At 37.9% G+C, this 14,127-nt stretch overlaps 3 protein-coding genes across 6 annotated transcripts in view; 2 read left to right on the forward strand and 1 right to left on the reverse strand.

Moving 5' to 3' along the window:
• Positions 1-3,598: 3,598 nt before the first annotated feature.
• Positions 3,599-7,303, forward strand: LOC116021104 (plant cysteine oxidase 2-like). Its single transcript, XM_031261714.1, has 5 exons — positions 3,599-4,105; positions 5,700-5,839; positions 5,953-6,103; positions 6,334-6,549; positions 6,774-7,303. Exons 1-5 carry the CDS (start codon positions 3,910-3,912, stop codon positions 6,902-6,904), a joined length of 834 nt encoding a protein of 277 aa, XP_031117574.1. The 5' UTR covers positions 3,599-3,909; the 3' UTR covers positions 6,905-7,303.
• Positions 7,304-8,401: 1,098 nt separating this feature from the next.
• On the forward strand, positions 8,402-10,996 carry LOC116020993 (ubiquitin-conjugating enzyme E2 2-like). 3 transcript variants are annotated; one of them, XM_031261582.1, is made up of 6 exons: positions 8,402-8,581; positions 8,863-9,021; positions 9,128-9,153; positions 9,444-9,533; positions 10,431-10,519; positions 10,615-10,996. In XM_031261582.1, exons 2-6 carry the CDS (start codon positions 8,897-8,899, stop codon positions 10,741-10,743), a joined length of 459 nt encoding a protein of 152 aa, XP_031117442.1. In that variant the 5' UTR covers positions 8,402-8,581; positions 8,863-8,896; the 3' UTR covers positions 10,744-10,996. The 3 variants fall into 3 exon arrangements, with proteins under 3 accessions (XP_031117442.1, XP_031117441.1, XP_031117443.1); XM_031261581.1 differs by having other exon boundaries at positions 8,403-8,581; positions 8,869-9,021; XM_031261583.1 differs by lacking the exon at positions 8,402-8,581 and adding an exon at positions 8,587-8,720 and having other exon boundaries at positions 8,869-9,021.
• A 676-nt stretch (positions 10,997-11,672) lies between these two features.
• The window catches only part of LOC116021299 (probable serine/threonine-protein kinase PIX7), a 7,658-nt gene continuing 5,203 nt past the window's right edge, over positions 11,673-14,127 (reverse strand). For both annotated transcript variants that reach the window (XM_031261924.1, XM_031261925.1), the window contains exons 5-7: positions 13,816-13,952; positions 13,615-13,738; positions 11,673-12,447 (exon numbers count right to left, since the gene is read on the reverse strand). In XM_031261924.1, the coding sequence (XP_031117784.1) occupies positions 11,948-12,447; positions 13,615-13,738; positions 13,816-13,952 (761 nt within the window). In that variant the 3' untranslated portion in view covers positions 11,673-11,947. The remainder of the gene's footprint in view (positions 12,448-13,614; positions 13,739-13,815; positions 13,953-14,127) is intronic.

Here is a 14,127-nt window from a genome sequence, read left to right on the forward strand (position 1 = left end):
AAAGCAAATATTTTCCTTTTTTCACACAATAATCTTTGTCGTAAGACAAATGCGTCACTAAAGTTAACATTTACTTAATTATCATCATGTAATTACACACAATGATCCCTCCAATGAAAAAAAAAATCATCACTATCTTTCCCACTATACCCTCAACATGTAATAACTATATCATATTTTATTTACTATTTCTTTGTGGGATAAAGGTCAAATAAGCGTTTAAAACATTTTTAATTTGGTAATTAGACCTTCAATACATAAAAAGTTCCAATTGAACATTTTAATTCGTCAAATTATTGCAATTCAACCTATTAGCCTGATGTATTCCCTAAATTTTTTTGATTACAATTGACATGTCACCGTCGCCATTACCAACTGTCGTTGCCATTACCAACTGTCGCCGCCAACATTGACACTCTCACAGCCCCCGTGAACTTTTTCTACAAAAGGTGACATTCGATGATGACGTTTTTGCTTCCTTCCATTCTATAAGGAGGCAAAGTCGCATCCTTCCAATCTGGAAGGAGGCGACCACTTTTTGCCTGCTTCTGTTCTAAAAGGCAAAGTTGCATCCTTTCAAATTGGAAGCAAGCAATGTCTATCTCCTTCCGATCCGGAAGGAGGTAGGACGTTGCCTCTTCCGATCTAACAGAAGGCGACGACATTCTGCCTCCTGCCATATCGGAATGAGGCTTTGACATTTGCTTGTGATAGCCAAACATTAAAATAAATAAATATTTTTTATATTTTTACCAGTAACCTATTGGTTGTCTGTAAATTAGGCTTAATTGCATAATTTTATAGAACTTAAGTGTATAATATGGACATTTTAAAATTGGAGGGCCTAATAATTGCTTTTTCACTGAAAGGTGAAGGATCTATTTGGTCATTTCTCCTTTCATTTTTACTTCAATTTGTTTTGGGTTACAGAGCGAAACTCACAATCATTATCATAAAATGTGCACTGATAAATCTTATTTTTGTGTAATAGTATGTAAATCACATATAAGAGGTAAATATATAGCATGTAAACTATACAAGAGAAGTAAATTGCAATAGTAAGACGTGACTTACAAGTACAATAATCATATTCCATGCACTTAGTCACCCCTTTTGGGGGCTTTAATTTTTTTTTTTTTTAACTTGTTGCTAGACCGTTGCAAGCAATGATAGAAAAACTTTTAAAAAAATGAAATCACTTTTTTTTTTTTTTAATTAAGACGTGTTGTTAGAGTAATGCGCACACTATATTTTTCTTAGTTTGTAATAAATACAAAGTAATTAATTTTCAATTTTATATTTTTCTCTCTTAAATTATTTATCCTTTATTGTTCAATCTTTGATGTGATAATAACACTTTTTACAGTCTTATATAAGATCTATTTAATATAAAAAATAACCCAATGGGGTAGCTCAAGATTTGTAGGGAGGAATTTTGAGAGAACCCAGACTCATTTTCTACAAGTGATATTCCTCTTGGGCCAGCTTAAATGGACGGAGGACACTGTAAATTTACCAATTTTTTTTTAATATAAAAAATAGAAATAGTATAAAGCACATTTAAGAAGAAAATAGATTGTTGTAATAATACGTTTTTTACGAAATAAATCCTACATAAATGTAGGAAGTTTTTATGGAAAAAACACATAATCCAACATGTTTTCCGGAAAAACAATATTTTACAATCCACCAAATCCTAACAAAAATTTTACGTTAAAACTTAGTAAACGTTAAAGCATGGGGGTTGATGACCAGATGATACAATGGGAATAATAATAAAAATAATAATATGCATGTAACTTTGGCCCGGTTTTGTTCGTACCCGATCAAAACCACACCTAACCTGCAGGCTAACATATTTCACCCATACCCACATATTATACATTAGTTACAACTTCCACCCTGATTTTTAAGAAATTACCAATTTGGGTGCTTACATTTTTGGCATTTCACATCACATCAAAGAGGTGATGACTACATGAAATTGTTGGACATTTTGGCAAAATGTTTTGAATTTTATGTTTACAATGATATCAAACCTGATGTGGATATTGGTTATGGGCTAAAAGTTTATTGGATTTGCATTGCTGGGTTGCGTTTGATGGTCCAGGGCAAGAGGTTGTAGGAGGTCAAGAGGTGCAAGGCAGGCCAGACTGGAGGGGTGTTGCCGACTGAGGAGAGTTTACTGGGGGTGGCGTGGCCAGCGCGGCCCCACGCAATGGTCGCGCCCCGTCCTGGGGCTGGGCATCGCGACAGGGTTGCCGCTGGGTGTCGCGACCCCCCCCGTCGGGGGCATCGTCTTCGGCCGGCCGTGGCGTGGCCAACACCCTTGCCGCGTGGCTCCTTGTGCCCCCTCTTCGAGTATGGCGCGGCGTGGGGTGTAGGGCTAGTGTCGCTTGAGGTGGGGGTGGTGTTGGTAGTCTGAGACGTGAGACACTTAGAAGCTGTAGGTGGAGCAGATCAAGGAGCGTACACGTGGACGATGCGAGATGTGAGTGGTTTCACTATAAATAGGGTGCTTGGCTTCCTACCATGATCATGTCTATACATTATAATAATTATTAGGTGAAGGGGTATTCCCGTCCCCGACGGAGAATTACATACATTCTCTGCCCCCGTCTCCGAAAATTTTCTCCATCCACGTCCTTGTCGGAACGGGGATCGAGGGATCTAGGGATCTAGGGCCATATTTTGGGCTGTGCAAGATGGGCAAGAGCACATGGTTTCAATTTTTAGAGGGTCCAATATTTAATTTTTACCATAACGTTAATTAAAATTTAAGACCTAAGTCACCTAATTAATTGATCAATTCTATTTCCCAGTGTTATGTACCATTCCCAACTCATCAGTTCGTCTTCTTTGGCAGTTCAATTCGTCTTCGTCTTCGTCTTCTTCGTCCGCAATTGGCAGGAGTTCAATTAGTCTTCGTCTTCTTCGTCCAGGAGGAGTTCCAGACTTCCAGTCGCCCACGAACTCGAAGCGCAAGCGCTGCCAGAGTATTACTGGTCCACGTAGATTCTAGCATTTTGTAGGAGCGCAGCAGACCAAGCGAATCAACCAAAATAAGGGTTTTCCGATCAGGTTGTTTCAATCCTTTCTTCACTTTAAATATTTAATTTTACATGTGTAATGTGTTTATTCCTTGTTGGAGTATTGTTGTTTAGTTTCAATTGCTGAATTGCATATTTGCATATTACAGTTCCCGACATACAAAAATATAAATCTGACTATGAAAAATGTAAGGCTTTATTTATTTTTAAAAACGAAAATTTTAAAAATTGACGTTATAGGGATCCCTATCGAAGATGGGGCAATTTGACACCCCTGGCCAAAATTCTACACATTGGGAAAAGGGAGGGAGAAACAGAAAATGACTTGAAAGGACCATAGTGTGAAACATGAAAAAATCCAAGGGGTTGAAAGGAATATGAGAAGTAAAAGGCGGGACTCGGAAAAAAAGAGGATAAAATCGCAGGAATCCGCTATTGGAACAGCACACTGGAATGTAAGAATGGCCCGTGGTTTTCCATCCCCGTCTCTAGAAATCAACTGTAGATGTGAATACTTCTTTCTGGCATTTGTCTCTCCATTTATACCCAGTTTCCATCACCCCCTACCCTGCCCACACCGCCCCATATATCCCTCATCACATCACCTCACACCTCTCGCCCCAGCAGCAGAGATGCACAATCGTACATGTACTGTTTATTACTAAAAATATAGATACAAGTGGTACGGAGATATTTATACAGAAAAAATAAAAAAATCCCAGTTTATGCGGTTCTTTTGATGCCCAAATCATGTTTTCCTGAGTTCTCTTGATCCGTCTTGAATTACCCATCCCTAAAGTTTTGATCTTTTTGAATTTTCCGGGGAAAAAAATCGGATTTTTTGGCGTTTTGGATACTGATGACAATGGGGGTTGACAAAAATGCGAGTGATCGGAAAGGAAAGAGCGTGGAGCCCAGTAAACACCGGAGAGGGCAACAGAAGAGAGTCATGGCGGTTCAGAATCTGTATGATACTTGCCGGGAAGTTTTTGCGAATTGCGGCCCCGATATCGTGCCGTCGCCGGAGAATGTAGAACGGGTTAAAGCTATTTTGGGTATGTTTTCTTTTCTTCTTTTTACTGTGGAATTTGGAAAAGCCTTTATTTTAGTGTCAGAGCAAATGCACATTATGCTTTTGTGCAATGATTCATGGCAATGGGAGAATTGGGTTGTTGGCCTTTTCAGTCTCTGGGTGTTTTGTTGATGGAGAGATATCATCGTACTGATGACTGGGAGATTGATAATGACACACCACTGATGGCAGCCATTACTAAGTTGTCTGTTTTTTAGTGTGTTGTTACGTATGCTTTGTCACAGATGTGATATCAGGATCCCTTGGAGTTTGGGAGTTAACTTCACCTGTGAATTCCTTAAAAGGAATCTGGTATTTCCAATGTTTTGTCCTTGTGTATAGAAACTACTACCTAGTACCTAGTATCTAGTAGAGTGTCTTGGATAGATATAGGAAAGAGGAAAAGGCCTACGGGCAGCTTAGTTGGTTTCTGAGCGATGAGATTGTGGACCAGGAAAACAGCTTAGTTGGTTTCTGAGTGATAGATTGTGGACAAGGAAATCTAACTTAGTTTGTTTCTGGGTGATAGATTGTGGACAAGGGAAGCAACTTATTAGTTGGTTTTTGGTTGATAGATTGTTGATAAGGAAAGCGGAAAGATGATAAAGGGGATGTTAAATACAATGCTACTGAATATATGGTGACTGGTGCAAGGTAAACTCATAGATATAGATGATATATAGACCAGGGTTGGGGAGATTGTGACTTGTGAGTCTGGTATTGGCCATTGGGGGTCCTCAAGGATGGAAATTAAAAGTTTAAAACCCCATTTTTGTTTTGGGATTAACCATGATAACTAGTGTGTCTATAGTAGTAGTAGTAGTGTAGTACTGATGACTGAGGAGATTACACCGTAATCTCGAGAGCTTTACTACCCTCTTCTCCCTCCTTTCTGGGTTGAGGATTGAGGTAAATCATGTGATGTGTCTTGGCGGTTTACGGGTTCGCGCCCACAAATGGCCAATGTCATATGGTCGGAACCGTTGCCTAGAAATTAAAACTATTAATTTATTTAGATTGGTCGATTGCCCGGTTGAGTTTTGTCGAGGCAAAAGTTGTAGTGATTGGATGACCAGAAAGTGTGTTATAATCTTTCAGTTAAGGAGGTTAGTATGGCTAAAAATAATCCCCTATAGGCTATCGTACATAAAATGAATGATTGTAACTTGCTAGCCTGGAAGGTTCATTTTATTGGCCTATATATGGGAGTAGTCCAATCCTTTTTTGTCTCAATTCCAAAGGCAGAACATGCTATCTTAACTTGGCACAACTTAACGGTGCCCTTTTTGTCTCGATACATTGGCACTCTTGGTTAGCTGTATTGCGAGTCTTGGTAACTAGACATCACTATATCAAAAATCTTATCTTTTGATCTGTAAACCGTTTTGTTAGATAAGCATCCTTTTGTCTAGTTTTAGCTTTTCCTTTGGCTAGTTATCCTTTGCGATTAACATTTATCAATAATTGTTAGCCACTTAGTTTCGGGCATTTAGATGCACTACTGCCTATTGTCGTAACAAATTTCATTTTTTTTGATTCTTTATATTTGTTAAATATCATGTTTTCCATGCTTGTAGATAAAATGTCGGCGATGGATGTTGGGCTTAGGCCGACCATGCCTTACTTCAAGCCAACCATGCCATACTTCAAGCCAACCGGAAACGATGGGCCTCCTGAAATCACATACATGCGCATCCATGAGTGTGATAAATTCTCGGTATGTATCCACATTGAACTTTTTATAACACGCCAGTAGTTCAAATCTGATTTCTTTCGCTCGAGTGTGTGTCAAAATGCTTGATTATATTGTTGTTCGTATGATATTGGCAGATAGGAATCTTCTGTTTGCCCCCGAAAGGCGTTATTCCTCTCCACAACCATCCCGGAATGACGGTATTCAGCAAGATTCTTTTCGGAAAAATGCACGTACAGTCCTATGACTGGGCGGATGTTGGCCCCAGTGATAAGCCTCTAAATGCCGGTAAGTTCTTAATTTGAAATTGATTTTTTTTTTTTTAATTTTTACAAAGCAGAATTAACTCGAGACCTTTCGGATTAGTATATCTCAGTTTACGAGTTCTTAAGTTGCAAAACAAATTGAAGTTAGATATTTGAAATCTCACCCGTTAACTATCCATTAGAGATAGAAAGGCTACTATATCTTGCAAGTCTCGTGCACTCTTCTTCCCTAATCTTACCGGCTGTATGCAGGCAATCCCGATGGAGTTCGTTTGGCGAAAGTGAAGGTGAACTCGGAGTTCAGTGCCCCTTGCGAGACTAACCTCCTCTACCCCAACGAGTGTAACATGCACTGCTTCAGGGCATTGACAGCTTGCGCCTTTCTTGATGTGCTTGTCCCGCCTTACAATGACCTCGAAGGTCGCCATTGTCAGTACTACAGCGACTACCCTTTCGCCAACTTCTCAGGTATCATTGGCTTTCGTTATCACATTTGCAGCAGCTTTCTTGCTAAATAGTAAATACCGAACTCTTGTTAGGGATTTAAGTTGAGATTACAAGTAGTATTGGCAGATAACACGTATGAAATAGGATATTTTGTTTTCAAACGTGCCGTCTCTCGTGCACCTTTTACGGGCTGTCTCCAATAATAACATAAGATTGATTGATCTGTTGTCTGAATTCGAATACAGATGAAGGTGCAGCAGGGCCCGAGGTGGCTGAGGATCAGAAGGAAAGCTATGTATGGCTCAAAGAGCGGGAGATGCCCGATGACTTGAAATTCGTCGGGGCATTGTACAATGGACCAAAATTAGTGAAGTGAGCTAATCCATCACCAAACGAAGCCGGCTTCTCATCATACAACATGGCTCAACCAGATCACAAAAACATCGGTCTTTCTTTCCTTACATGGCTCAACCGGATCACAAAAACATTGGTCTTTATTTTCAGTTGCGCGTAGATAAAGAGAAGAGAATAGATGGGAGGGGAGCAATCTTCTGTCCTGGTTACAGCAGTGGGGTGTACATAATCAGGCTATTAAAGGAACAGAAAACCATTGCAGTAGAAAGTAGTTTGGGGAAGGATGCTAAAATAGCAAATTTCTTGTTCCTTTTGCTTCTTTTATTGGTATTCTTGTGGTTTCAAAAGCTTTGTATATTTGGAACAGAACAATAACCTGGTAGAAAAAAAAAAAAACAAAGTGCATCTTTTACCTGTCTCATGAATTATGAGGAGACTCAAACTACAACTTGGGAACACCTATAATTTGGCTATCTAGTTGTCCATGACTGATAGATAATGAAGTGTAGTGAGTTTAGGACAATATCTATCTGAATATGACAATCTACAAGGCTAGGTAGAAGTTATTTATATAGACACAACAATCATAATCACTTTAGGGCATCCATAATTTTAGAAGGTTTTTGTAGATTTTAAGCATGGGGTTGGAAGTTCGATCTCTACCCATGTGAATGGAGCAAATCATTTGGCGTTTTCTATCACTTAGTGTGCTGACAGTTGAGACAGATGATTAGTCTTCTGGCTATTGGCTTGAGTGATATTTTTGGACAATAAAAAAAGAGAAAAAAGTCGGCTTAAGTGATAGGCAACCAAAAAAGGAGAGAAAAGAAAAATAAGAGATAGAGTGTTCAAAATTTTTGTAGGAATAGTGGGTCCCACTAGAAAAATAAAAAAGCTTGCACATGAGCCGCACCATAAACGTCCAGTTGGGTGCCGGCACGCCATGCGCATGTTAGACGTGTTAATTTGAATTATTTTTTTCCTTCTTTTTGGTTGGTATGCCAATATCAACTCCATCAAACCCAAATCCAAATCTATTATAATGGATTACCAACACCCACTATATAAATGTAAATACTATATTTTTTAGGTAATTAACATACACAATGAATCCTCTTCAAAAAAAAAAAAAAACATACACAATGAATCTACTTTTCTAAGTTGGTGCGTCAAGATCAACTCCAACAAATCTTAACCTATTATAATGAATTATCGATAAGACGATAAGTAACTATCTTGTTTTTCATGATATTGATATACATAAAATAGATTTATTCTTCTAGTTTAGTGTGCCAAGATTGACTCCACCAGAGCCTTAACTGGGTTTACTTCACTTTCCTAATCTTTCTTTGCCTTTTTTTTTTTCTCAACTTTTTTATCCAATTAGTAAAAACATATCATCTTTAATGACCAATGGACAGTCACAAATGTTAACCTGTTAAGGATATGATCTAATATTTTCCCTGTCAGATCCGACCTGGACCACTGCTATATAAGCCGACCGGTTCTGACCCGGAAACATTTTCCCTTTCTCGGAATTCATAAACTGACTGGTACATACTCGGCTTTTATATCACGCAATACTCGGAGACTTCGGCTTCGTATAAGGATCCGACGCGTAGCTCAGAAGAAGTTCCAGTTGCTCAATCATCTTCTATTTCGTCGGTTTCTTTGAAATTGTTGCCTCACTTGCTCTTAGGTAAGCCATCGCTTTCTCTATTTGTCTGTTCCTCGTGATTGATTATGATTTGTGCAATATCGCGTTTGAATATGTGCCATTTGAATACGAGGACGAGTGAATTGGTGTGAATTTGTTGATGACCGATTTGTATTAAGAGGTTATCTCAATTGCTTTTTCCGGATCTAGGGTTTTGTTATGTACAATGATTTAATTTTGTTGTTTTTGGTTGATGAAATGAAAAGCTTGTTTAATAAAGGAAAATGGAGATTTTTGTTTATGATTTCTTCCTTTTTGTCAAGTTGCAGTGGCTGATTAGTTGCAGTGGTGGGGAGGATGTCGACGCCATCTAGGAAAAGACTGATGAGGGATTTCAAGCGGCTGCAACAGGATCCTCCAGCTGGCATCAGCGGTGCTCCTTATGACAACAACATAATGCTTTGGAATGCTGTTATTTTTGGGTATGGAATTGAAAGTTGAATCTGTGTCATAGATATATGTTCATTAAGAGGCTAAGCTTTTGTCTTGTGTATTCAATACTTTTTTTTTGCTTGTTTTGATTTGCAGTCCGGATGACACTCCTTGGGATGGAGGTGAGGCACTCGTGCTTAGAGATTTTTTAATTTTTTTTTTTAATTTTTTTTTTTGGGTTTGCCCTAGGCCAATTTACATCTAACTAGTTTCTTCTTTTATTCTATAAACATTGTATTTGTTAATTATCATTCAGTGCACTTGACTGGCCTATGGTTAGGTTCTTCATATATCAGATTGTTTCTAGAAGGGATGCTTGCATCCATCTTGTCTGTCAGTTTTAGTTTTACTTTTCCAGTCAGTTTTCCTGTGAAGTATTGGCCTGTGTCTTTGATGTGCTGTTTGCTTTCAGGTACGTTTAAGTTGACACTTCAGTTTACAGAGGATTATCCAAATAAGCCACCAACAGTGCGATTTATTTCCCGAATGTTCCATCCCAATAGTAAGTTCCTCCAACATATTACATTTGCTTTGAGTCGTATTCATGCCAAAATAGTTGCGGGGATTGGTTCTTTACCATATACTTTATAAGTTTATAGTTCAAATATGTTTAATTTGAATTTTATTGGACTATCATTATTGATTTAACGTTCTCGAGATATGACTCATTTCCTTATGGCAAATCTAGGTGGACCTCTTTTTTTTCCCCCTCCTTTCTTTGATGGATTTTGTATTATGGTTGGAGACTTGGAGTATTATGTGTGATCGAACATTTGTATTTTATAGAAGGAATACTTGGTAGAAGCCTAGAAGTCTTTAATCAAACACCTGATCAGCACCTAGCGATCATTTATCTGAGAACTTAAAAAATTAGATATGCTATCATGTCATATTCTAAATTAAATTGCATACCAAATAACAATGTAATAATTAATTATTACTATTTATATTATAATTTATATAATGGGCAGGGGAGAAACCCCTGTACCTGAAGAATTATCCAGAAAACTTTCATACCCATTTCATAACCTTACTTTTTGGCTGTACCTTACCCATATGGACATCCATTCGGTGTGGCCGTGTGGGTACAATTGTCATCCCTAATTGAAAGTGGAGTAGTGGGGGATACTTGTTTCTATCATACTAAGTGTCTAGAACCCATGCATAGTTAATTCGAATATTCTATATTGTTGAGCACATTGATGGCTAAGCAGCTTTTGGATTTATGAGAATGGCTTGCTATTGTGTTTTGTTAGATGCTACTCCATATCTGTTTCTCTAATGTATTCTGTGCTAGATGTCTAAAATTTCTATTCCATGGCATGAGTTGGAATATTTTGTTGATTGAAATTGCACCTCTGAGTTCTTTTCACGCCATTATCTTTACATACTTGCTCAGTTTATGCCGATGGAAGTATATGCTTGGATATCCTGCAAAACCAGTGGAGCCCTATTTATGATGTAGCAGCAATACTTACCTCAATCCAGGTATGTTGACGTGTAACCAGCCATCCAATATCTGCAACCGTCCTCGAGTCTCATGCAATCAGCCTTTCAATACTTACTTTTTTTCTCATTTGCAGTCATTGCTCTGTGATCCAAATCCCAACTCACCAGCCAATTCAGAAGCCGCACGATTGTTTAGTGAGAACAAGCGTGAGTACAACAGGAAGGTTCGTGAGATTGTCGAGCAAAGCTGGACAGCAGACTAAATTGTCTGATCGATGCTCAGAACAGTGTAGCAGATTCTCGCGTTAGGGGGGGTGGTCTTTTAAGAAGCTGAGTGTTGTCGTGCTACATTAACAACTAAACATATAAAAATCCTTTCAAATGTTGTCTTTATCTCTCTCAACTCTGTTGCTTATTTGTGAGACTGTACATAAAATGCTCTTGAATCCTAGTGTGGAACTTTATGAATTGTTTTCCCAGTCATTGCATTGTTGTGATCTAAATGAATTCTCCCAATATGCTGTATTGCCTTTTATTTTTAATAATCCAGAATATAAATAATTGCAATAAATGAAAATGATAATTAAAATGACAATGAGCCCACAAGGCCACAAATAGGTAAATTTACTATGGACAATCGTCCATTTAACATTAGACTATGGTATGAGTTTTGTTTTAGGTTCATTTTTTACACATTAGAGTAGTTATATTTACACATTAGTTCATTTGAAAATATACATGACCATTGTTTAAGTGAGCCTACAATTTTTCAGGAGTTCATGTGGGCAGATTTGGGCTATTGAATGTTTAAAATTAATGGTTTAGATTTTGCCAACTGTGCAAGTGAAGTGCACAATTGACAAAATTTAAACCATTAATCTCAAGCAATCAATGGTCCATATCCGTCCACACGAACTCGTGGAAAAAGATGAACTTATTTGACATGAGTCAAATATACACATCTATTTTATTTTATACATATAACAAATTCATTATAACAATATTAAAGTATTATTTTAATTCTGCTACTAATCATTTGATAATATACATATAATGTGTGGATATCACTATGGTCCGCACAATTGTGGGGACCATAGTCTATCGTATTACGATTGGCCACAGATATCCAGTTGTTTACATTTAGCTGTCATGATTCCTATTTCATACAGATAAAGATTATGAAATGCTATTATGCATTCTGGAAAAAACCTACTGTTTATATGAAAAAAGGAAAAATAATTCAAGTTAATTACAGTTTGCATCGAAAGTTAATTACACTTTGCATCAAAAGGCCTAACAAATCATTTTCATATCTAAAATTCTACACCCTGCACATAACCTGCACATCACTTTTCTCTATATTTTTTTTACTTCTCCCCACCATTAAACCAGACAGAAAGCCCTTCAGCAGATACTCAAAATTGGGGGGAGAAAAAGCAAGAAAACAAACATGTTCAAACATCAAAACTAAGACCCATTTCTGGGCTTTGGTGATTGATGAGGGCCGGGATGGTTAGAAGGGGAAGCCCGAGGAGGGGCGCTTTGCAACGAGTGGCGCCTGCCCCTCGATGACGATCCCGCCTGCATTCTGTTCCCATTACAGGCGTTAACCGGCCTTCCCGGGATGACATGAAAGTAGGGGGACTCACAGGCCATGTCTTTCAGGTGAGGCAAAGGCCTCAGCCTCTCAACGACCTCGCTCATCAAAGGCCGGGCTTTTGGGTCACGACGAAGGCAGCCAGCAGCCAGCTCGGCTGCCTTTCGAGCTGCCTTCATTGAGAAGCGGCCCTCGAGGCGTGGGTCTATCAGATGGTAAAACCTGTGCCTGTCAGATAGGTATGGCCTCGCCCATTCCACCAAGTTGTGCTCCCCATGTGGCCTCGTCTTGTCCATGGACCTCCTCCCAGTCAGCATCTCAAGGAAAACCACTCCAAAACTGTAGACATCACTTTTCGATGTCAAATGTCCTGCCACAAAAAACAAATCGGATTAACCAAGAACTGTTCGAGAAACAAGAAATAGTACAATAGGATTCATGAAACTGTAAATATCCATATTCTTGCACACAAAAATGGAACTCAAAGCCAATATGTTCAGCTATCAAACCGAAGGTAAAATGTAAGAAACAGATTTCGATTAGCTATCAACTTAGCATGAATCCCATTTTTAACATGTCAACATGTTCTGTTTCACTGAATGACAGACAACTTCATTTTTTCAATCAGCTAAGTCAAATATGATGGGAATTATAGAACCAACAAAATAACATCTAAGTGCTACCAGAGCAAATTTTCAATCAAGGTTGTGCAATACTCTAGTCGCTAGTCGGGAGCGTTGTGCAGTGTGTGTACTGTATATTTGTATTTCATATATTAATTATATACACACAAATAAAAAATTATTACACATAGCTCTAGAATTGCAAAAAAAAAAAAAACAGTTAATAAAATTTAAAAAATAATAACTCGGCCGATTCAGCACCGAGTCGGCCACCTAGGTGGCACCTAAGGGCGAAAACGTCGCCCCTAGGGCCGCCTAGGCCACATTTTTCAACCATATTTTCAATATATGGTAATATTTGCCAAAACGTTGTGGTTTTGGGAGGAAATCTATAATATGTATTTTGCAAGAATAGCACCAGGATCATCAAAGTCCTTTCCCACAGAACTATAATGGCATCCTCATTCATATCAACAACATCGCTGTCTAATTTCACAGGCTACCCGAGATTTTTCCTCAAGATCATCTAGTACTCTATACATTCTGATATGACAAGACATCAAATTTACAAAATTGCATCGAATGGTCATAAACGTAAAAGATTAGTATTAATTAAACATGAAAACCAGGTCTCATTCTTTAGTTTTGAAACATTTGGATCACCTCCCAAATTTACCACACTTTTGGTAAAAACTTTTTACTCCCTATATTTTGGAAAATTCTTCAGCAAATAAAAAGTTAACAGATACACATCTTACTGCTGTATTAATATAAATACGCGTTTACACATATAGGATCTGAGTAGAACAGCATATCTCATTTAAGAAATAATTTCAGCACTAATATTGCACCCAAACCACACACACAAAAAAAAACAATAAATGAAAATTAAGATGCGGTTGAAGCTAACTCACCAGTCATGACATACTCAGGAGCAGCATAGCCATAGGTTCCCATGACTCGGGTTGATACGTGAGTCTTATCTCCCTCGGGACCATCTTTGGCGAGTCCAAAATCAGAAAGCTTTGCATTGTAATCCTGGAATAGAAATTAAAACCTGGATAATTAGTATGTATTGAAAAACATCAGATATATAAGGGACTTTAGATACGCACCACATCCAATAAGACGTTAGATGCTTTAAAATCCCGATATATAACAGGCCTTTCAGCTTCTTCATGGAGGAAGGCAAGGCCCTTTGCAGCACCATATGCGATTTTCATTCTGATATTCCATGGAAGAGGCAGGGACCCTGCAGTACATAGTAATTGCAATCAGAATGTGATAAACATAATTAAGTTAATAGAAAATTTGGTCCCACAAAATATAAGCAAAAAGGAAGAAGAAAAAAAAAAAAAAAAAAAAAAAAAAAAAAAAAAAAAAAAAAAAAAAAAAAAAAAAAAAAAAAAAAAAAAAAAAAAAAAAAA

Source organism: Ipomoea triloba, chromosome 5, assembly GCF_003576645.1.
Source record: "Ipomoea triloba cultivar NCNSP0323 chromosome 5, ASM357664v1".
Taxonomy (NCBI): Eukaryota; Viridiplantae; Streptophyta; class Magnoliopsida; order Solanales; family Convolvulaceae; genus Ipomoea; species Ipomoea triloba.

Coding starts and splice junctions, on each gene's coding strand:
- LOC116021104 (XM_031261714.1), top strand. CDS start 3,910: ATGACAATGGGGGTTGACAAAAATGCGAGTGATCGGAAAGGAAAGAGC. Junction 4,106..5,699: donor ACGGGTTAAAGCTATTTTGG/GTATGTTTTCTT, acceptor CCATGCTTGTAG/ATAAAATGTCGGCGATGGAT. Junction 6,104..6,333: donor TGATAAGCCTCTAAATGCCG/GTAAGTTCTTAA, acceptor GGCTGTATGCAG/GCAATCCCGATGGAGTTCGT.
- LOC116020993 (XM_031261582.1), top strand. CDS start 8,897: ATGTCGACGCCATCTAGGAAAAGACTGATGAGGGATTTCAAGCGGCTG. Junction 9,022..9,127: donor TGGAATGCTGTTATTTTTGG/GTATGGAATTGA, acceptor TTTGATTTGCAG/TCCGGATGACACTCCTTGGG. Junction 9,154..9,443: donor TGACACTCCTTGGGATGGAG/GTGAGGCACTCG, acceptor GTTTGCTTTCAG/GTACGTTTAAGTTGACACTT.